Source organism: Leucoraja erinacea, chromosome 13 (genome assembly GCF_028641065.1).
Source record: "Leucoraja erinacea ecotype New England chromosome 13, Leri_hhj_1, whole genome shotgun sequence".
NCBI classification, from domain to species: Eukaryota; Metazoa; Chordata; class Chondrichthyes; order Rajiformes; family Rajidae; genus Leucoraja; species Leucoraja erinaceus.
In genome coordinates, this window is record NC_073389.1 from 33,253,930 (window position 1) to 33,277,507 (window position 23,578).

General features: G+C 42.5%; 1 protein-coding gene across 5 annotated transcripts in view; it reads right to left on the minus strand.

Annotated features, from left to right (window-relative positions):
* The window catches only part of LOC129702825 (RCC1 and BTB domain-containing protein 2-like), a 75,668-nt gene that overhangs the window by 50,398 nt on the left and 1,692 nt on the right, over positions 1–23,578 (minus strand). For all 5 annotated transcript variants that reach the window (XM_055644839.1, XM_055644837.1, XM_055644836.1 and 2 more), the window contains exons 3-10: positions 21,680–21,830; positions 19,138–19,304; positions 16,218–16,376; positions 10,589–10,696; positions 9,826–9,968; positions 6,620–6,810; positions 4,190–4,316; positions 1,921–2,054 (exon numbers count right to left, since the gene is read on the minus strand). In XM_055644839.1, the coding sequence (XP_055500814.1) occupies positions 1,921–2,054; positions 4,190–4,316; positions 6,620–6,810; positions 9,826–9,968; positions 10,589–10,696; positions 16,218–16,376; positions 19,138–19,304; positions 21,680–21,830 (1,180 nt within the window). The remainder of the gene's footprint in view (positions 1–1,920; positions 2,055–4,189; positions 4,317–6,619; positions 6,811–9,825; positions 9,969–10,588; positions 10,697–16,217; positions 16,377–19,137; positions 19,305–21,679; positions 21,831–23,578) is intronic.

Below are 23,578 nucleotides of genomic sequence, written 5' to 3' on the forward strand. Positions count from 1 at the left end.
CTGTTAGCTAATAGGATAGCATGCATACATAATAAAATCACAAAATAGCACACTTGTGAAATAAATATACACATTATTGTATAATAAATACTCCAAAATGCCTTTGCAACAAGTACACTTTTGGTGATATTGCAATGAACCCAGTATGTAACACAGTCTTTCTGATTCCTGGTCCAAGGATAGCATGATAACGATCAATCATCTTGCCAATTTATAACCATATAACATATAACCATATAACAATTACAGCACGGAAACAGGCTATCTCAGCCCTTCTAGTCCGTGCCGAACACTTACTCTCACCTAGTCCCATCTACCTGCACTCAGACCATAACCCTCCATTCCTTTCCCATCGATATACCTATCCAATTTATTTTTAAATTATAAAATCGAACCTGCCTCCACCACTTCACGGGAAGCTCATTCCACACAGCTACCACTCTCTGAGTAAAGAAGTTCCCCTTCATGTTACCCCTAAGCCTCTGTCCCTTAATTCTCAAATCATGTCCTCTTGTTTGAATCTTTCCTACTATCAATGGAAAAAGCTTATCCACATCAACTGTCTATCCCTCTCATAATTTTAAAGACCTCTATCAAGTCCCCCCCTTAACCTTCTGCGCTCCAAAGAATAAAGACCTAACTTGTTCAACCTTTCTCTGTAACTTAGATGCTGAAACCCAGGCAACATTTTAGTAAATCTCCTCTGTACTCTCTCTATTTTGTTGGCTCCATCCTATAATTTGGCGACCAAAATTGTACACCATACTCCAGAATTGGCCTCACCAATGTCTTGTACAATTTTAACATTACATCCCAACTTCTATACTCAATGCTCTGATTTATAAAGGCCAGCACACCAAAGGCTTTCTTTACCACCCTATCTACATATTCCACCTTCAGGGAACTATGCAGTTATTCCTAGATCCCTCTGTTCAACTGCATTCCTCAATTCGCTACCATTTACCATGTACGTCCTATTTTGATTTGTCCTGCCAAGATGTAGCACCTCACACTTATCCGCATTATACTCCATCTGCCATCTTTCAGCCCACTCTTCCAAATGGCCTAAATCTCTCTGTAGACTTTGAAAATCTACTTCATTATCCACAACACTACCTATCTTAGTATCACCTGCATACTTACTAATCCAATCTACCACACCATCATCCAGATCATTGATGTATATGACAAACAACAGTGGACCCAACACAGATCCCTGAGGCACCCCACTAGTCACCAGCCTCCAACCTGACAAACAGTCATCCACCATTACTCTCTGGCATCTCCCGTTCAGCCACTGTTGAATCCATCTTGCTACTCCACCATTAATACCCAACAATTGAACCTTCTTAGCCAACCTTCCATGTGGAACCTTACTGAAGTCCATATAGACAACATCCACCGCTTTACCCTCATCAATTTCCCTAGTAACCTCTTCAAAATTCAGGAAGATTAGTCAAACATGATGTTCCAGGCACAAATCCATGTTGACTGTTCCTAATCAGACCCTGTTTATCCAGATGCTTATATATATTATCTCTAAGGATCCTTTTCATTAATTTTCCCACCACTGACATCAAACTAACAGGTCTATAATTGCTAGGTTTACTCTTAGACCCCTTTTTAAACAATGGAACAACATGCGCAGTACACCAATCCTCCAGCACCATTCCCGTTTCTAATGACATTTGAAATATTTCTGTCATAGCCCCTGCTATTTCTACACTAACTTTCCTCAATGTCCTTCCCTACACTAACTTCCCTCAATATAAATACAGTAAAAAAGTGTATAAGCATCAGCAATCTGACAATTCTGGAGGTGAATTTTATAAATCCTTTACAAAGCCCACCTTTGGCAGGAGTAAATCAGAGATCTAATCTTTGCTTGGGAAAATAAATAACATAGCCAGTGTACAGTACCTATTGCATCCTCAGGAGGTAAACTGACAGAGTCTGTGTACAGGTATTCTAGAAAGGCACGGTACACCGGATAGCTAAACTGGTCAATTTCAATCACTTCTTCGTCATGGAGCATGGATCGTAAGTGTTCGCACCTGCACAATTGAAGTGATAAAGCATAAAATAAAAATAATAACTTTGAGCCTGGAATGGCTTCAAACAGTGTAAAAAAAAACTATATTTTAAACTTTAACTTGTTATGGAGAATAGCTTGAATAGTTAACATACCCAATCTATAAACATTGTGATGAAATTAATTTAGTATCAAAGACGTATAAGTTTGCAGACATTTCTTTGGAAGAACATGCAGTGCCTCCATAATGTTTGGAACAAAGACCCATCATTTATTTGTTTGCCTCTGTGCTCCACAATTTGAGATTTGTAATAGAAAAAAAATCACATTGTCAGATTTTAATAAAGGCCATTTTTATACATTTTGTTTTCGCCATGTAGAAATTACAACAATGTTTATACATAGCCCCCCCATTTCAGGGCACCATAATGTTTGGGGCACGTCACTGTCATGTAAATGAAAGTAGTCATGTTTAGTATTTTGTTGCATATCCTTTGCATGCAATGACTGCTTGAAGTCTGCGATTCATGGACATCACCAGTTGATGGGTGTCTTCTGTGGTGATGCTCTGCCAGGCCTGCATTGCAGCCATCTTTAGCTTATGCTTGTTTTGGAGGCTGGTCCCCTTCAGTTTTCTCTTCAGCATATAAAAGGCATGCTCAATTGGGTTCAAATCGGGTGATGGACTTGGCCACTCAAGAATTTACAATTTTTTTGCTTTGAAAAACTCCTTTGTTGCTTTAGCAGTATGTTTGGGATCATTGTCCTGCTGTAGAATGAAACCCCAGCCAATGAGTTTTGAGGCATGTGTTTGAACTTGAGCAGATAGGATGTCTATACACTTCAGAATTCATTATGCTACTACCATCAGCAGTTGTATCATCAATGGAGATAAGTGAGCCAGTACTTTCAGCAGCCATACATGTTCAGGCCATAACACCCCCACCACTGTTTCACAGATGAGGTGGTATGCTTTGGATCTTGGGCAGTTCCTTCTCTCCTCCATACTTTGCTCTTGGCATCACTCTGATATAAGTTCATCTGCGTTTTATCTGTCCACAAGATCTTTTTCCAAAACTGTGGTTCCTCCTTTAAGTACTTCTTGACAAACTTTAACCTGGCCATCCTATTTTTGTTGCTAACTAGTGGTTTGCATCTTGCAGTATAGCCTCTGTATTTCTGTTCATGAAGTCGTCTGCGGACAGTGGTCATTGACAAATCCACAGCTGACTCCTGAAGTGTGTTTCTGATCTGCCGGACAGGTGTTTGGGGATTTGTCTTTATTGTGGAGAGAATTCTTCTGTCATCTGCTGTGGAGGTCTTCCTTGGCCTGCCAGTCCCTTTGCGATTAGTAAGCTCACCAGTGCTCTCTTTCTTCTTAATGATGTTCCAAACAGTTGATTTTAGCCTAAGCCTAAGGTTTGGCTGATGTTTCTAACAGTTTTATTCTTGTTTCTCATTCTCGTAATGGCTTCTTTGACTTTCATTGGCACAACTTTGGTCCTCATGTTGATAAACAGCAATAATTGTTTCCAAAGGTGATGGAAAGACTGGAGGACAGACAAACTACTGAGACCTCTCTTATACCTGCATTAAGGAGACAATTAAACACACCTGAGCAATTACAAACACCTGTGAAGCCATGTGTTCCAAACATTATGGTGCCCTGAAATGAGGGGACTATGTACAAACACAGCTGTAAATTCTACATGGTGAAACCAAATTGTATAAAACTTGCCTTTAATAAAATCTGACAATGTGCACTTTAACCACATGTGATTTTTTTCTATTACAAATCTCAAATTGTGGAGTACAGAGGCAAATAAATAAATGATGGGTACACAAAAATGCTGGAGAAACTCAGCGGGTGCAGCAGCATCTATGGAGCGAAGGAAATAGGCAACGTTTCGGCTCGAAACGTTGCCCATTTCCTTCGCTCCATAGATGCTGCTGCACCCGCTGAGTTTATCCAGCATTTTTGTGTACCTTCGATTCTCCAGCATCTGCAGTTCCTTCTTAAATAAATGATGGGTCTTTGTCTCAAACATTATAGAGGTCACTGTGAATGAAATCACTATTATTTAGAGAATGAATCACTCCCTATATTTATGAACAATTCCTGATACACAACGTTTCTCTGACAATTTGGACTGTTACCTTATTTTAAGAATAGATTTGTGAGCATGGATAGTCTTTCCGTCCACAAGAAACTTTAAATCTGAGGTTTCCACGCTGTCAAATTCTTTCTTCATTGATTGCGCCACAGTCAAGTGATTGTCACTTTCTGCATGAACAGAAGGCCCATCATTAATTAAAGTGAAGGAAAGGTAAGCAAAAGAACAATAAATAAAATTCAATTGGTTAAGTTTTCACAAAATAAGAACAGATATTAATTTGTTGAACTAACCATATGAAGCTTACAGAATCCAACAGTGTAATAACTTTTATATATTTTCCCATTTTGTCCACAAAGCTTTCTAAAATAACATAATTTTCTCAGAGTATTTGTTGTTAAAAATATATATTATACTGTCAACATCAGCAAAACTTTCTGCAGCATTCTATTTCTTCGATTCCCTGGTGTCAACAAAACCAATAGTTAGTGCTTCAAAGTTTACTAGCACTCCTATTTTTTAAAAAGTTGTAAATCCAATCAACAATTTATTTATTCGGCAACGTTTAGTGGTCCTTCTGCAGTTGTACAGGGCCCTGGTGAGACCACACCTGGAGTATCATGTGCACTTTTAGTGGGTCTGTTTTCATGTTGTATCACTATGATTCCATCACATGCCAGCCACAGGATTTGGAGATAATAGTTCTTACCAGATAGTAAGAACGGAAAGCCACAATTTGTATAAGAATAAAGTGGATCTGGTATGTTCACTTTGTTGTCTGTACAACTACTTCAATAAATAACTAATTATGCTGGAAATAACGACTGGAAGATCCGTTGTTGCTTGTCTGCGTACCTGTGGAGTAGTGGCAACGGAAAGTTGGACATTGGAAAAGTTTGAAATTGCCATTACAGACTCAACAAAATGCGTGCAAACATAACGTCACAGACAACTCAAATTACTAACAAAAGAGATACAAGCAATAGAATAGTGTCAGACTTATTAGTAGCAATGTTACAAAATTTTGAGATTTTAAAAATCAAGTCTGCAATTTATCCCATCAGATAAAGCATAACAATAAGTTTAATTTGACACCAAATTCACTTTCATATCTCAAGTATTAAAAAAGTTATGGCCATTTTCATACTCGGAAATTAGCATCTTGTTCCCTATTGATTTTCAATGGACATTACAAAAAAGCTGTGATCTTGGATAGTCAAAAGCCCATTTCTTAAGGAAAGATTAACATTTTTAAATAGCCTAAGTGTCCAAAGATTATTCACAAATAATTCACAATATAACATGATTTTTATATCTAATTTACATTAATTTATAGGCCAAATGGAAGGAATTTAGTGTTCAATTGCTGTAAATAAATGCCCATTTAAATCGGCTTTCTAGTGGGTTCATGTGGAACGCGCTGGTTTAGAACGTTGACATCGCGCTGGATTAGTGCCCTCAAATGCCGAGAAAAATACTGCGGGATATAAAAAGCCCAAAATGAACTACTCGCTATAGATAACTTGATATTCAGGGTTATATATATGCCCCATTTAATGTAAAAATAAGGTACATACCTTTAATAGTTTGCTTTATAAAACCCTGGGGCTGCGAGAGGTTGCGGAGTGAACGAGAGCTTTTAAAACTATTATATCTATTATTCGAGGCCTATAAAACTAATAATAGCTTTTGCGACCGGGTCTTGCAGCGATTCTCCGTTAATGATTTACTAGGCTATTGGAAACAGCCTAGTAAAAATCGCGTTTTAAACCCGCCCCCTCCAAACAGCGCCAAAATCACACACAAGGGGTGGGGCAGATGCTCAGCCACGATTCAGGTAGGTTTTGTAACATACCTATTATTAGTAGTCTTACACATTTCATTCTTGTTCCAATATGACTACAACTTCTTGCTATGGTACACCTATAAACTATTTAGAAATCCCTTCTGTTATTTATTGTTTCTTGATCTCAAATATGTTGGCACAGATTAAATGTATAATTTAGCTTTATCTGCTGCAACAACTGTTGGATTCTACTCAATAACTTGGTTACTTTGAAATACAGTTAAGAAGTATAGGACTGGAGTCACAAGTTCTCATTACTGATTGTGCATAAATGACATGCTGGGTGTTTAATGATATTTTGAATTATTAGCTGCCTGTTTTAGCTACTGGATTAGACCTTAACTCCAAAAGTGATTTTTGAAAGAAGAATATTCAATTTAGTAAAAGAGCTTGGTTCAGGATTGCTGGATGTTTTTGTCAAATTCATGCTCTACTTACCCCTGTACATAATCATTATGCTGATATATTACAAACACATTGCATTGTATCTGATTATATCTGATCATAGTTCTAACATGCATTGCAATCATAGAGTACTTTGAAAGAATGCCATGCAAAATCCATCTTTTGGGAATCAGAAGCCTACATATTCACTGGAAAAGAGTCAAAAAAGGTAAAGCATCGTACCTACGGATAGGAGACGCCACGTAACGGCTGGAGTGGCAAAGCAGGCAAACACATCATCCGTGCAAGTGAAGTGAGTTAGGTGTGGGTGGATGACTGACTGACCCCGGCATTGGCCCCACATGTACACCTGACCTGCTTGGGTCTTAGCAGCTGAAGTGTGAGTGGAATGACAGGCTGCGATCTCCACGACCCTGTGCAACAAGAAAATTGAGAGCAGTAAAGTCTACCATACCCATGTAGATCGTTCTGGCACAAAGCAAGGCCCCCGAAGTTTACATTAAGTATTTGAATAGATAGAAATTAATTAAACATCCTTCAGATCAATCAGGTTTATTGATACTTTTGCAATTAATTTACCCTACAGATGTCTGATAAGCTATTTTATGACATGCAATGAAGTCGTTTCACCATATAAAAGGGGAAAAGATCATGTTACAATGGGAATTAGATTCACTAAAGGAATTTCTTACAACTTTTTCATATTCCAAAATATGATAATCAGAAATACCCGATATTGTATTTTAATGTCACCATAGGCCTAGTCACTACATGCGATGGTTTTCCAAAGTTTTCTACAGTACCTCAATAAGAGATTTGTTTGCCTGGCTCCACTACCTCAACTCCCATTCCCCTACTTATTTAATGGATTACTTGAACATTGAAAATTAGGACCTTTAGCCCACTGAGTCCATCCTGACCTTCAAAAACCCATTTACACGTGTTCTGTTATTCCACTTTATATATCCATACCCTACACATTGTGGGGAATTTACTGAGGGCAATTAACCTACAAACCCATATGAATGTTGGACCAAACTCCTGGGGAAACCCACGCGGTCACAGGGAGAATGGGCAAGCTCCACCATACAGTGTCTGAACCTGGGTCTCTGGCGCTGTGAGACAGCAGCTCTACCAGCTACACCACTGTGCCATCTGATGAGTTGAATAAAACAATGTTTCAATAATTGCACCTTCCCTTACTTTTGTGAGCCCCATCTTCACTAATCAGTTTGAAAACATAAAGAATAATATAACCTCAACATTCAAGAGTCCTTCAGCTGAAAGATGGAAATGTATTTTAGTTTGTCAAAAGACATTTTGCTGAAGTTCAGACTTCTGTAGGAGAACAATACTGCCAGAATTCAAAACTCATTCATGACTTTAATTTATATAAAACCTGATTAGCATTTAGGGTATTTTTATAATAGTTATAAATTTCTAATGCAAAAGAAACACTTCCAATATTGTACTAAAGGAAATTTAACACACAACTCATTTTCTTTCTTACATTGATCAAATTTATGATAAAACAAATTTTAAAACATTGTCTTTAAGTAAGAATATAACGTTCAGATTTCAAGAGAGCTCAGCAGTAATTTTTTTTCAGAAGCTAATGGAAGCCACAACCAAAAACAACAGTGAAAGCAGAATCCACAAGAGATTTTGCAAGGAAAATACTACCATCCATCAATGTAACACCCCTGATGTAGCAAAACATCCCTAGGAGCTTCACTGAACAGTATCAAACCAAAACTGATGGTGTGGCACATACGAGTATTTGGAAAACCCAAAAAAAAAAAGAAAATAGACAATAGGTGCAGGAGTACGCCAATCGAGCCAGCACCGCCATTCAATGTGATCATAGCTGATCATCCCCAATCAGTTCCCCGTTCCAGCCTTCTCCCCATATCCCTTGAGGCATAAGACCAAGTGGATAATTTCTTCGGCTCTCCTCTGTTCTAAATGTCTGTCTTATAAGCATTCAAGTCTAACACATTGTTTAAGAAAGAACTGCAGATGATGGGAAAATCAGAGGTAGACAAAAATACTGGATGAACTCAGTGGGTGAGGCAGCATCTATGGAGAGAAGGAATAGGCGACGTTTCGGGTCAAGACCCTTCTTCAGACTGATGTTGGGAGGGTGGGAAAAAGAAAGGAAGAGGCGGAGACAGTAGGCTTGTGAGAGAGCTGGGAAAGGGGAAGTGGAGGGGAAGGAGGGAGAAAGCAAGGACTATCTGAAATTGGAGGAGTCAATGTTCATACCGCTGGGGTGTAAATGACCTAAGTGAAATATGAGGTGCTGTTCCTCCAATTTGCGCTGGGCCTTACTCTGGCAATGGAGGAGGCCCAGGACAGAAAGATCAGATTTGGAATGGGAGGGGGAGTTGAAGTGCTGAACCACCGGGAGATCAGGATGGTTAGTGCGAACTGTGCGGAGGTGTTGGACGAAGCGATCGCCGAGCCTAGCTTGGTCTCACCGATGTAGAGAAGTTGACACCTGGAACAGCGGATGCAGTAGATGAGGTGCAGGTGAACCTTTGCCTCACCTGGAAAGGCTGCTTGGGTCCTTGGATGGAGTCGAGGGGGAGGTGAAGCGACAAGTGTAGCATTTCCTGTGGTTGCAAGGGAAAGTACCTGAGGAGGGGGTGGTTTGGGTGGGAAGGGACAAATTGACCAGGGTGTTAGGGAGGAACGGTCTGTGCGGAAAGCAGAAAGGGGAGGAGATGGGAAGATGTAGCCAGTGGTAGGATCCTGTGGGAGGTGGGGAAAATGTCGGAGGATTATATGTTGTATGCGACGGCTGACGGTGTGGAAGGTGAAGACAAAGGGGACTATGTCCTTGTTACGAGTAAGGGGATGGGGAGTAAGAGTGGAGCTGCGGGATATAGAGGAGACCCTGGTGAGAGCCTCGTCTACAATAGAAGAGGGGAACTCCCGTTCCCTAAAGAATGAGGACATCTCCGATACCCTGGTTTGGAACACCTCATCCTGGGTGTAGATGCGGCATAGAGGGAGGAATTGGGAGTACGGGATAGAGTCCTTACAGGAAGCAGAGTGGGAAGAAGTGTAGTCCAGTTGGCTATGGGAGTCAGTGGGTTTGTAGTAGATGTCGGTCAGTAGTCTGTTGCTGCAATGGAGATGATGAGATCTAGAAACGGTGTGGAGGTATCGGAAATGGTCCAGGTGAAATGGAGTGCCAGATGGAAATTAGTCCAGGTGAATTATCTCCTTCCCCTCCCCAGCTCTCCCACAAGCATGTCTCCGCCTCTTCCTTTCTTTTTCCCACCCCCCGACATCAGTCTGAAGAAGTCTAACACATTAATCATAACAAATTATCAAAATATATTAAGCTTTCTTCCAAATCATCTTTAGAGACATTATTAATGATAATGTAACAATGCCTGAAATTTGACTACAGCCATTACCTTTCCCTGTCCATCATGATCTGGATTGGACAAGACTGGTTGCTTTTAACACCACTTCCCAACTGGCCATATGCATTCGCTCCCCAGGAATAGAGCAAACCCTCATCTGTTAGTGCAAGAGCGTGAGCGTAGCCACAGACAATCTGCAAGTAAAGTTACAAGGGGCAAACATCAGCATCAGTCAACTGCAGGTTGAATTAAAAGCAAAGATTTCACACGAGAGAACTCTCTATGTTCACTCCAGTGTATATCTGTTAATTCACAGACATTACTGCAATTCTGGTAACTGGAGGATAATTCCCAGGTTCCAGCAACAAGGTAGAGTAGAAGCATCAGGAATGGCGAGTGGGATACTATGAACTTCAATCAAACATACTCACGCACAGCAATTGTTAATTGTGCTCTTTAATGTGACCTCTGTTACCATCCACCTATGTCTTATAATCCATTTCCTATAATGATCTCCCTGCCATACTTAAGCAGTCTTGTATATTCTTGCTTAAGTATGTATGTGTTTTGGTTTTTTATAACGCTTACAGTTCTTCAGATTTTGTAACCTATTTCACAGAAAGTCTACTCTGATGAAGGATCACAGAACTGAAATGTTAATTATATTCTTCTTATTGTAGATGCTGGCATTTTCTGTTTTCATTTTACTCCAGTTAACATCCTAGATTCTTAAGCTTCTTAAGCTAAAGAAGAATGTCATTGATTAATCAAAACAAAATGTATCCTTTCACTGCACATCAGATGTCAAACATACCTGACACACATGTATTCCTTGCAATGCTGCCAATCTGCAAGGTGTTGGTTGATTGCCGTTACTCCCCAATCCAAGTTGTCCATTACCATTGTAACCCCAACCATACACCTAAAATGCATAGCAAACAGGTTGGAGAAAGAAAGAACATGTATTTTAATATCATCTTTTATATCCCCAACATGCCAACATGAGTAGATCTATCCTTTTGTATATCTTAAGTCTTCAGTCAAGAATAGTACTGTGGCTGCAGGTCGGATTAGACCAGACAAAGCGGATAAGTAGTTAGGTTGCATTTGGTGCATTGTGTGCAGTTCTGGTCTCTCCATTACAGTAAAGATGTGGTGGGTATAGAGAGGGTGCAGAACAGGTTTACCAGGATGCTGCCCAGATTAGAGGCTATTTGCCAAAATCAGAGGTTGAACTAACTTGGATTGTTTGCTCTGGAGGGTCAGAGACTGTAAGGAGACCTGATAGAACGTTATAAAATTATGAGAAGCAACAATAAGGTAGACAGTCAGAAACTTTTTTCCAGGGTGGAAATGTCACAGACTACAGAGCACATCTTTAAGGTGAGAAGGGGAAAGTTTAACAGAAATGTGCACGGCAAGATTTCTTTTACACAAAGTGGTGGATGCCTGAAATGCACTGCCAGGGGTGGTGGTGGAAGCAGATACACTTGTGGCATTTCACAGTCTTTTAGATAGACACACGGATATACAAGGAGTGGAGGGATATGAATCACATGCTGGCAAAGGAGATCATTTTAATTTAGCATCATGTTCAGCACAGATATTATGTGCTGAAGAGCCTGTTCTTGTGCTTTAGTGTTCTATGTTGTAAATATTTGATTTTGATGTATAGTGCCCTCCATAATGTTTGGGACAAAGACTCATCATTTATTTATATGGCTCTGTACGCCACAATTTGAGATTTGTAATAGAAAACAAATCACATGTGGTTAAAGTGCACATTGTCAGATTTTAATAAAGGCCATTTTTACACTTTTGTTTTCACCATGTAGAAATTACAGCAGTGTTTATACATAGTCCCTCCCTATTTCAGGGAACCATAATGTTTGTGACACAACAATGTAATGTAAATGAATGTAGGCATGTTTAGTATTTTGTTGCATATCCTTTGCATGCAATGACTATTTGAAGTCTGCGATTCATGGACATCACCAGTTACCAGCAAATAAAAGGCATGCTCAATTGGGTTCAGATCGAGCGATTGACTTGGCCACTTAAGAATTTACCATTTTTAAGCTTGTACTCCTTTGTTGCTTTTTATCAGTATGTTTGGGATCATTGTCTTGCTGTAGAATGAACCGCTGGACAATGAGTTTTGAGGCATTTGTTTAAACTTGAGCAGATAGGATGTGTCTATACATTTCAGAATTCATTATGCTACTACCATCAGCTGTCGTATCATCAATGAAGATAAGTGAGCCGGTACCTTCAGCAGCCATACATGCCCAGGTCCATAACACCCCCACCACCGTTTCACAGATGAGGAGGTATGCTTTGTATCTTGGGCAGTTCGTTCTCTCCTCCATACTTTGCTCTTGCCATCACTCCGAGCAAGTTAAGAGTGATGCACATGGGTGTGGGTGTCAAGTATAAGTATACATGTAATGGCAGGGCACTTAACAGATATTCAGAGGGATCTTGGGGTCTGAGTCTATAAGTCACTGAAAGTAGCAAGAGTCAAGAGTGTTTTATTATCATATGTCCCAGTTAGAACAATGAAATTCTTACTTCCAGCAGCACAACAGAATATGTAAACATAGTACACTGTAAACAATATAATAAACGAGAGAGAAAAAAATAAATAAAAGTTCAATGTGTGTATATATACACAAATGTACTCATTCTCATATTTATATCACACACACACACACACATATATATATATATACATGCTGGGTCCCAGTCACACAGGAGGCCTGGTTCCACTCACCCGTTGCCCCAACACAACCCGTTCTCCCAACGCAATATTCCACCACTCGGGGGAGTTGTGGGCGGGGGGAAGAAGGGGGGGGGGGGGGGGGGGGTGGTTCTGGGGGGAGGGGGTGTGTGGGGGCAGGGGGGGGGGTTCTGGGGGGAGGGAGGTGTGTGGGCAGGGGGTGGGTTCTGGGGGGAGGGAGGTGCGTGCGTAGGGGGGTTGTAGGGGGGTGCGGGTATGGAGGGTAGGGGGGAGAGAGCTTGGAGAAAAGACGGGGGAAAGAGCCATTGAGGAGAGGGGGAGCCAGCAAGGGGGACCAGAGGGGAAGGGGCTGGAGCTGGCGGTGCAATAGGGGCTCACAGCGGGCACTGGTCGTTCTCCTTCGCCGGGATCAGAGTCTCCACTTTCCATTTGGCAACATTGGCGACATCTCCAACTCCGCACCGGACCGGGCCGCTTCTGGTCCCTCCGAAATTGTGTCCGGTTGGAGACCTCCACCGGCCATCCACAGCATCCCTCAGCTCCAGAAAAGACGTGATGGCGCAGGAAGGGATGGACCGTCCCGGGGAGTGACAGAAGAGACTACTCCGCGCGGCGCTGACTGGCAGGAGAGGAGATCGATCTGCGCACACGCGGCTTTTAAGATCTTTAAACCTCGCTAACTTTTACAATAGACCACCAATCGGAACGATACTTTGAGCACTCGCAGCACAGGAGATCAGCGAGTAAGCTGGCAAAAAATGGTAGCGCTTTCGCGTACCGTTTTTGCGCAAATAGAAAAACCATGCATACCGGAATATTTAAAAAAAAATCAGTTTAGTTATGTATAGATAGATAGATAGATAGATAGATATATACACATACGCAAACATGCCTACACAAAACAAAATAGTGCAATAATAACTATAATAGTCTACTTAGTTCAGAGCTTATTTGAGGTTATACTGTTTAATAGCCAACACAAGTAGATAGAGTGGCAAAGCAGATGTATGGTATGCTTGCCTTTATCGTTCAGGGCATTGCGTATAAAAGTCTTGGTTAGGTGATACTTGGGAGCATTACGTGCATTTCCTGTCACCCCATTACAGGAAGGACGGAGGGTTTGGAGAGGATGCGGAAGTGATTTGCCAGGATGTCTGGATTGGAGTGTAATAGCTGTAAGGAGAAGTTGGTCAAAGTGGGAATGTTTTCTCTGAAGCGTTGGACGCTGAGTCGATACCTGATATACGATTATGAGAAGCACAGACAGTGCCGGATTTACCTACAGGATTAGAAGGCTGAATCCTAGGGCCTCAAAATCTAGGGGGCCTCTGGCCAAGTTGTATAATATTTTTGACACTGTCATAGGCCTTTCTTACATATGCTGTCACAACGCACTGTAGTCTCTAAACAACCCTTCAGTAATTTTCCTTGCCCTCCATTTCAGAATAATACTGTTTTAAGCCGATAACTCGACACTTGCACTGGCAATAAATACTTTTTTAAAAAAGCGCAGCTTTCCAGCCCCTTATCTTATTCAGCACGCTCGGCTGCACATCAGTGTCAATCTGGTGGTACCAGGGTCTGGCAAACTTGGTGGGTGCAGGGAACATCTTTGGATACTTGCAGGCTTCCAAAGTCAAAACTCAGGGGTAAGTAGGAAAGTGCAAAGATATTTGAACTAGGAAGTTGGCAAGGAGCAATGCTATGGGTAGAGCTGATAATCGTTGCGAGAAACCTACTGTGTAGTGCTGTGGCTGCCACTGTTAGTTAGTAATAAAACTAAATTGTAGAATTTTAAACACCCGTCATCATCCTTGGCTTTACTCAAATTATTTAAAACACCCTTCCATCTTCCTCTAGTCTTGGGGGTGGGGGATTAGGAGGGGGCTCACAAGTGGAATAGCCAAGGACCTCTCTTCATCTAAATCCGGCACAGGGCACAGATAAGATAGTCAGAACTTTTTGCCCCCTGGTGGAAATGTCAAATAGTAAACAACATTGGTTAAATGTGTTTTAAAGGAGAAGTGTGGGGCAAGTTGTTTTTTTACACAGTGGTGGATGCATGGAACGCACTGCTAGCGATAGTGGTGGGAGCAGAGATGATATTGGCATTTAATAGTGTTTTAGATAATCAGATAAATACGAGTCATGTGCAGGCAGAAGGGATCTTTTACCGTACTTCCCCGCAATGAAGACGCACCTGCATCGAAGACGCACCCCCATTTTGAGTTGCTAACTTTTGAAAAATGGCTGGTAGGACATAGAATTTCTCAAGCACAAAAAAATAAAGAATAAAAATAAAGAAAGTAACAATTCAATTTGCCCAAGGCTTGCAGATCTCCTCCATTCTGAATGACTGAATGGGTGGGGGGTGTAGGGTGACGGCAGGTGGAGAGACAGTGGGAAAAACAGTAGCAAACTAGAACAAGTTGAATCAGTTGTGATCTTTTTGAATGACCATACTAGTTCAAGGGACCAATTGGGGGGAAGAGTTCCTTTCACAGCGTGTAGGATGTCTGGCCCGGGTCAGCACGGGCAGGAGCGTTAGAAGGAGGGGGTCAGGGATAATTCCAGCAACTCACTCACTCACCACTGCAGCGGCGATCGGGGAGCGGAGCCACCGCATTGTGGCCGGGGAGGGAAGTAGCTCGGGTTGCTGCGAGCGGCCGCCGTTCCTCATATTCCGACTGCCGCCGGGAGCAGGACATGGTCTCACTTGCTGCGCTGGGTGACATTGCATGACATTCACTGTCCGGTCCGTGTCTTTCAATGTAGACCAGACTGTGAGGGGACCAGACTGTGAGGGGACCAGCTCAAGAGCAAAGATCATAGAGCGGAGCGGGACAACGGAGCGGGACAGCAGGCAGCGGAGCTTACTCCTGTATCAGCACGATCAAGGGACCAATTGAGGTTACTCGCGCTGACCTGAGTTGCTGGAATGATCCCCGACCTCCTCCTTCGCAAAGCTCCTGCCCGTGCTGACTCGGGCCAGACTCCTCACACGCTGTGAAAGGAACTTTCTCCTCCCAAGCCCCCCCCCCCCCCCAGCGTGTCCTTTTACAGCCGCATCCCATCAGCTGCCAGCTATGAGGGATAGACTTGGCTATCCCTCAGTACAGCAACATCGTTCTTGATGTTGTAGTACTGAGGGATAGCCAAGCCTATCTTTCTTGGCTAACAACCTAACCTTCGGCCATCAAGATGCAGGTACATTTTCGTGCCTTATTTTTGGGTAAAAAAATAGCATCTTCGTTGACAAATTTCACTTCCTGTTTGACACAGAAATCGTGGGATGAAGGGCCTGTTCCTGCACTGTACTGTTCTATGTTTAAAGTGCGTTTAATATCTATAATGCCTTGAAAACACTATGGTTTATTAAACAGTAACAAAAAAAATAATGAATCTTAAAGAAAATAAACTCAGCCAACATGTATCCCCTGAAGGTGTGAGGCACTCGACATGCTGCAGGGCACTATCTCCATTCCACCATACCAGCCATCTGATCTTTTGATTTGCACAACAGCACCCACGCAAGAAATGTAAAATGGCAACTGATCCAATGCAGGAAGACAACACTCCTAACCAATGCTGGGACTTGAAAAGCATAAACAAATTCAATTGGAAAAGTTCTACCTATCTGTACCATAAAACTGTATTAACATTTTATCTCACATGATTGTGCTTTTCAGAAGACACTGCTCACCTCTCCATTATCCAAAACTGCCATGGAAGATGACTGACCGCAAGCAATAGTAGCAACCACTTTACTCTGTAAGCAACTGGCCACTCTTCGCGGAGTCGGTTGATTAGAAGTAGACCCTGATCCCACCTGTCCACAGTTATTATAACCCCAGGCATATACCTGTTATGAAATAAAAACTGATTAGGAAATAATTTTTAGGTTTTATACACGAGCAAGAGAGAATAGTTGTAAACAGATAGCCTAAATAAATTGGTACAAAAAACAAGAGGAGCGCATAACTTTAAAAACTTGCTCTAGATCACAAGATACATTAAGAGTTAGAGATCAGGCTCCTTTGTATGAATTTTAGCCCATGCAAATAGTTTACATGATAGAAAACCAGAAAATAGTCAAAACACACAACAGGTTAGGTAGCATCTGTAAAAAGTAAAATAGAATGATTGATTTTGGTCAAAGACCATTCTCCAGATTTGGGAGTGTGAAAAGGTTGCAGAAAGGGCAATAGGGGGATGGGATTGAGTGAACAAGCCAAAAATCCCATATGGAGGACAACATCTGCAGCATTTCAATTTTTTTTATTGGCATTAAATCCATGAACACTTTTCAAGTAATGACAGCCACACAGACCTTCGGCCCAACTTATCCATGTCGACAAAATTGCCCAACCAAGCTAGTCACACTTGCCTGCATTTGGCCCATATTTCTCCAAATCTTTCTGATCCATGTACACGAATATGAAAGTCGTAATGTTGCAATTGTACCCAACTCTACCTTTTCATCGGGCAGTTCATTCCATAAACACACTACTGTCTGTGTTAAAAGGCTGCATGTATACTCAGCCTATACACCTGTCCTTAAACAGTGCATTCAGAAAGTAATCAGACCCCTTCACTTTTTCCACATTTTGTTACGTTACAGCCTTATTTTAGAATGGATTAAATTCTATTTTTTTATCATCAATCTACACACAATACCCCAGAATGAAGAAGCGAAAGCTGGCGTTTAGAATTTTTTGCAAAGTAATTACCATATTTCCCGGCATCGAAGACACACCCCCATTTTGAGTTGCTAAATTTTGAAAAAATGCTGGCGGGACAGGATCAATCGTTTGGTTTGGTCAGTAGAAAGGAAGATGTGAAACTCCTTCAAGGAGGCAATGAGGACCGGGGAGCCTCCATCTTTCCCTGTCCCACAATGCACTGTGCGGTTTATGTCTGAGGGACGGGGTCTTCCTAGCTCAGGGAGATCACATAACGGGGAGAGAGGGGGAGAGAGAGGGGGAGAGAGTCTAGGACAGAGCAGCCAGCCCCGCCCAGTAGATACCCACCAACCACCACCTCTGTCGGTTGCGCCTATGCAGGCTGGTGGACGGGCGGGCCTGCAGAAGGCGCTGAGGTGGCGGCCAGTTCCACTGTCCGGTCACAGCCGCCGCTCGCAGCCACCCGAGCTACTTCCATCCCGGCCACAATGCGGTGGCTCCGCGCCTGGAGCTCCGCGGTGAGTGAGTTGCTGACATGATCCCCGACCCCCTCCTTCTCAACGCTCCTGCCCTCCGGCAACTTTACCCCTGATGGCCCAGCCAAGTTTGTTACTTTGTGCAGCCCTGGCTGTGCTCACCCAGGCCAGATGCCCCACACGCTGTTGTAAGGAACTCTCTTCCCCCCCACCCCCAGCGGCGATGTCCTTTTACAGTTGCTTCCCACTTCACACAGTTCCAGGGTCGAAGTCGTGGCAGGTTCCGTGGAGCAGTCGCTACGAGAGTGGCATTGCTCGGCCAACTCCACTCCAAGTCTATCTTTCTTGGCTAAACAACCTAACCTTCGGCCTCCAAGATGCAGGTACATTTTCGGGCCTTATTTTAGGGTAAAAAAATAGCATCTTCGACGCCGGGAAATACGGTAAAAATAAATAACTGAAATATCACATTTACAAAAGTATTCAGACCCTTTACTGAGTATTTTGTTGAGGCACCTTTGGCGCTGATTACAGCCTCAAGTCATCCTGGGTATGATGCTACAAGCTTGGCACACCTGTATTTGGGTAATTTCTCCTATTCAAGTCAAGACTGTTTTATTGTCACATGTCCCAGATAGGACAATGAAATTCTTAAGGGCCTGTCCCACCAGCATGCGATTGCATGCGTCTAGCGCAACCAAACGTGGTGGCTTGAGGCGTACGGCCTCGCGGGGCCGGTCCCACTTCCAACCGCGGAGCCGTCTGGAGTTGTGCGAGGCTGGTCCCAACAACATACTCACCAATCAGCTGGGCAGGAGGCGGGTCGACTGAATTTGGATGTCGCACGGCGTCGGGCGGTGACGTCGTCATCAACGGCGCCGGGCGGTGACACATCCAACGCGCTAGGCGTACACCGTCAAGACATTGCCTACGGCGTCAAGGCGCTGTATACGGCGCCAAGACGCTGAGTACGCCCGTCAATGCGGCTGCGGGCCGACAGGCAGTTGCCGCGCGGAATTCTTGGACAGTCAGTTTTTCGGAGCCCTGCACGACGTCGGGACCAGCCCCACACAACTCCATACGGCTCCGGTGATCGAAGTGGGACCGGCCCCGCAAGGCCGTACGGCTCAAGCGACCACGTTGGGTCGCGCTCACCGCATGCAGTCGCTTGCTGGTGGGACAGGCAAGGCAAAGAAGGACCTGAACTACTAAGACCATGCAATAAATTTAGAAACAAAATAAACAAATCAATTTCAGCTTCCAAATAATTAACTAGTCTTTCGATACACATCTTTCAGCAGATTATCAAACCAGTAAATATGTAACCGTAAAAATTTTGATGGTTTGTGCAAAATTATTATTTATAATTATGTCCCATTCATATTTTCAAGTTCGAGACTGGAATCTTTTAAGTCTTACGTTCCTTAATTATCAGCTGCTATCTCCAAAAACAAAGTTTACTTACTTCCCCATCAGAAGTCAATGACATGGAATGATGGGATCCACAGGCCACCTCAATTACTTTCTTATTGAGCAAATTGGTAGAAACCTGACACGGAGCCAAGCCTTGAGTAGTTGTTCCGTTGCCAAGCTGACTGTAACCATTATTTCCCCAGGCATAAACTTCTCCATCTGAAAATCAATAACAGCAAGGTTTCTTTTTAATTTGACCACAAATTAATATTTTTCTTCATAAATTGTTTTTGAATAGTCTGAAAATATTAACATTTAATTTTCCCATAATACACTTATTACACATAAGAATGCTAGCACTATTATTTTCCTTAAAAAAATCATTAATAAAAAGTTGTTTCTTTCTTGCTACACCTTTTTTATATGCATTTCATTTCCTGTAAAAATCAGAAATAATTTAACATTATATAAATAGGTATCTCTTTCTTGAAGGGATTTTTCTATTTATTTAAATCTTTGGACGACACCCAATCCCTCCTGGAGTTTTCCCATGTACTGGGTACACCTGGACAAGAAGTTATTGCATATTCAACTGTGGTTCCCATTACTTGAAATCCTCTTCTTATCCCACTAGCGATCATGATATCACACAACCACTGTGAGTCACACCATTGGAGCAAAGTTTATTTTCCCCTCTCACACCAAGGGCTTTGTGGCCAATTGCAGAACATGGCTGCCACTAACCATAAATACTGCGGCTACAATAGCATTCACAGCCTGGGAATCCTGTGGCAAGTGACTCAAGTTGGGTGCACACATGAATACAGTTCCAACAAAAATCAGGGAGCTTGGCACTATCTAAGACAAAGTAACGTGTTTCACTGGTACCCTTTACCATGCTACATATTTATTTTCTCAACCACTGTCTGTAAAATGTACTGCAATTTCTCACTTGGCTCCTCCAACAGCACCTCTCAAACCCACAATCTCAGCCCAAAAGAAGGATGACGACCAGCAAGTCTAGCAAGGTTGCAGATAGTGAAGATGAGTGGTTTTGCAGGATCTTGATCAATTGGCCAAGTGGGCTGAGGAATGATTGATGGAATTTAATGCAAAAAATGTGAGGTGTTGCATTTTGGGAAGTCTAACATGAGCAGGACCTACACAGTGAATAGTAGGACTCTGAGTAGTGTTGTAGAGCAGAGGGATCAAGGAGTGCAGGTGCATTGCTCCCTGAAGGTGAAGTTGCAGATAGATCGGGTGGTCAAAAAGGCGCTTGGCACATTGGCCTTCATCAGCCAGAGCATTGAGTATAGAAGTTGGGAGGTCATCTTTTTTTTTTTTTTTTATAATCTTATTTATATAGCACATTTTTAGTCAACTTGCATTGACCCCAAAGTGCTTCACATAATTACATTACATTTACACACAGGCAAAGGTGGGTGAAGTGTCTTGCCCCAAGGACACAACGACAGTATGCACTCCAAGCGGGATTCGAACCGGCTACCTTCTGGTCACCAGCCGAACACTTAGCCCATTGCACCATCTGTCGTCTCAACGTTGCAGTTGTACAAGATGTTAGTGAGGTCACAATTAGAGTATTGTGTTCAGTTCTGGGCACCGTGTTTTCGGAAAGAATGTTGTCAAGCTGGAATGGGTACAGAGAAGATTTACGAGGATGTGCCAGGACAAGAAGGTCTGAACTATAGGCAGAGGTTGAGTAGGCTGGTACTCTATTCTTTGGAGCGCAGGAATACGAGAGGTGATCTTATAGAGGTGTATAAATAATGAGAGTAATAGATAGGGTAGATGCACAGAGTCTCTTGCCCAGTGTAGGTGAATCGAGAACCAGAGGACATAAGTTTAAGGTGAAGGGGAAAAGATATAACAGGAATCTGAGGGGTAACTGTTTCACACAAACCCTGGTGGATGCATAGAACAAGCTGCCAGAGGTAGTTGAGGCAGGGACTATCCCGACATTTAAGAAGCAGTTGGACAGGTACATGGATAGGACAGGTTTGGAGGGATATGGACTAAATGCTGGCACGTAGGACTAGTGTAGCTGGGACATGTTGGCCGGTGTGGGCAAGTTGGGCTGAAGGGCCTGTTTCCACACTGTATGACTCTATGACCAGGTACATTTACTCAAATTCTAACTTGGAAATATATCACAATTTTGTCATCATCGCTAGATCTAAATACTGGTGCTGCCTGCCCTTTTAATAGAGATTTACTTCTTCTTGTCGAGTCCACACACAAGATTAGAAGTTCAGCCAGAGCTGTACACACTTCTCTGCTTCTGCATGCAATGGTGTCTGTCTTGCGCTTCTTGTGCGTGGTGGTGGAAAGATTAGTGGAAACAGGGCCGCGACGTGAACGCTCTTTCCTTGACCCCATAGAGATTTACTGAAGCTACAGTTGTTAAATCATGCGTTAGCTAGAATTATGTTTATACAATCTGGCGAGAACATATCTGATCATTCCCTATTCATCAGCTCCATTTTAAATTAATGTCATTACCAGTTAACTTGTTAAAAAAAAGGTAGGAATGTAGCATTGTTCAAAGTGTCTAAATGTCTCTTCATGTTTATTACCTGAAGTTGTAAGTACCACGTGAGGTCCACTTCCGTAACTTAGATGAACAATCTTCTTGCCACACAAAATTTCAATTTTCCTTGGCTCGATTGTACTCTGAATATCCCCTGTTCCTAAGCAACCACTGCAGTTAGTTCCAATGGCAAATACCTTTTGCAAAAATAAGCGCGTAAGTTAAATTTCATTTTGAATTTAGTCTGTAAATCTTGACATATTTATAGTCATTTTATTTCGGACTCTCACCTAGAAAATATTACATTTGATATCCCAATATATTTAATTTTTAAAGTTCAACCATTCATAATATATTTGCCAACAATCTGCAGGTAGACACAAGCCAGTTCTGTCCCTATATAGGTACACAACCTTTTATCCGAAAGCCTTGACCAGACACTTCTCGGATTTCGGAATTTTTCGGATTTCGGAATGGAAGATTTTTAGCGTAGATTAGGTAGGTAGCGCGGGCGGCTTGAAAAGTCTGGAGCGGCTGCCTCCTCCCCGGAGACCGGGCAATCATTGTAAATCATTGCTTAAATGTTAGTCGTTAGTTTGGAGGGATTTTATGTGGGGAGGGTGAAGGGGGAAACTTTAATTCTTAGTCCCCTACCTGGTCGGAGAGGCGGGGAGTGGGCAATGCCTTACCGGGTCGCCGTGCAGTAAGCTCCGGAGTGCTGTGGTGGCTGACTCCCAACATCGCGGAGCTGGGGCTGCGGGCGTGTGACCCCGGCAAACTCTACCCCTGGCTGCGCGGCGCTCCAAATCCAGTGCGGCTCACGGCCAGACGCCCGCAGCCCCAGCTCTGCGATGTTTGGCAGTCAGCGGCCACAGCGCTCTGGAGCTTACTGCACGGCGACCCTGTAAGGCATTGCCCGCTCCCCGCCTCTCCGACCGGGTAGTGGACTAAGAATTAAAGTTTACCCCCCCCCCCCCCCCTCACATAAAAGCCCTCCAAACTAACTGACTAACATTTAAGCAATGATTTACGGATGTTTAAGTGTCTCCCCGGTCTCTGGGGAGGAGGCAGCCGCTACAGTAGTACAGACCTGGGTTGACCGTGGGTCGTTTCGGGTCAAGTTTGGCGCCAAACGCGAGCTTTGGTGTGCAGACGACATCCTGGAAAAAATGTCCGGTTTTCGGAGCTTTTCGGTTTCCGGATAAAAGGTTGTGCACCTGTATTTAGTTTATCAAAGTACCAAAACCACCTTATTCTGAACATTAAAACTAATAATGCTTTTTAAAATTGATGGAACAAGGCACTAGAGAATCAAAAATAAATTAATTGTAGATGCAGCAAATCTGAAATAAAAATAGTAAATGTTGTAAATATTCAGAGACTTCAAGTAAGATTTGCAGAGTTAACATTCAGATCAATGTCATTTCATCACATGTTATGGATATTCAGTTCAAGTAGTAGTCTATCTATGGAAAATAAAGCAGAAAATACTGGATGAACTTAGTCAGTCAAGCAGCATCTTGGGTCAGTTAGTTCTGAGGAAGGGAAGGACACCTGACCCAAAACGATAACTGGTTTATCTTGCCACTAATGCTGGTTGACTGGCTCCGTTCTTCCAACATAGTCAAGATAGACTTCAAGACCAAAATATATTTCATGTCATTGTTATGCTTTGCTGAATATACAGAGAAAAAAAGCTGGGTGGTAAAACAAAAAGTAAAACACTACTGCTCCTGGACATCTGAAGATACAATAACTGAGGATACTAGCAAGATCAGGCAATGGAAAATGTAAGACTTGTTATTTCCACTCAAATATCTTTTGTCAGAACTACTTCCACAAACAGCTGCTAGCAAATCATGAAATCACAATGCCCTAGCATGAGAATACTTGAAGAATCATTTTCAAAACTCTTAAGTTTGAACAAATGAAGCAATTTTAGTCA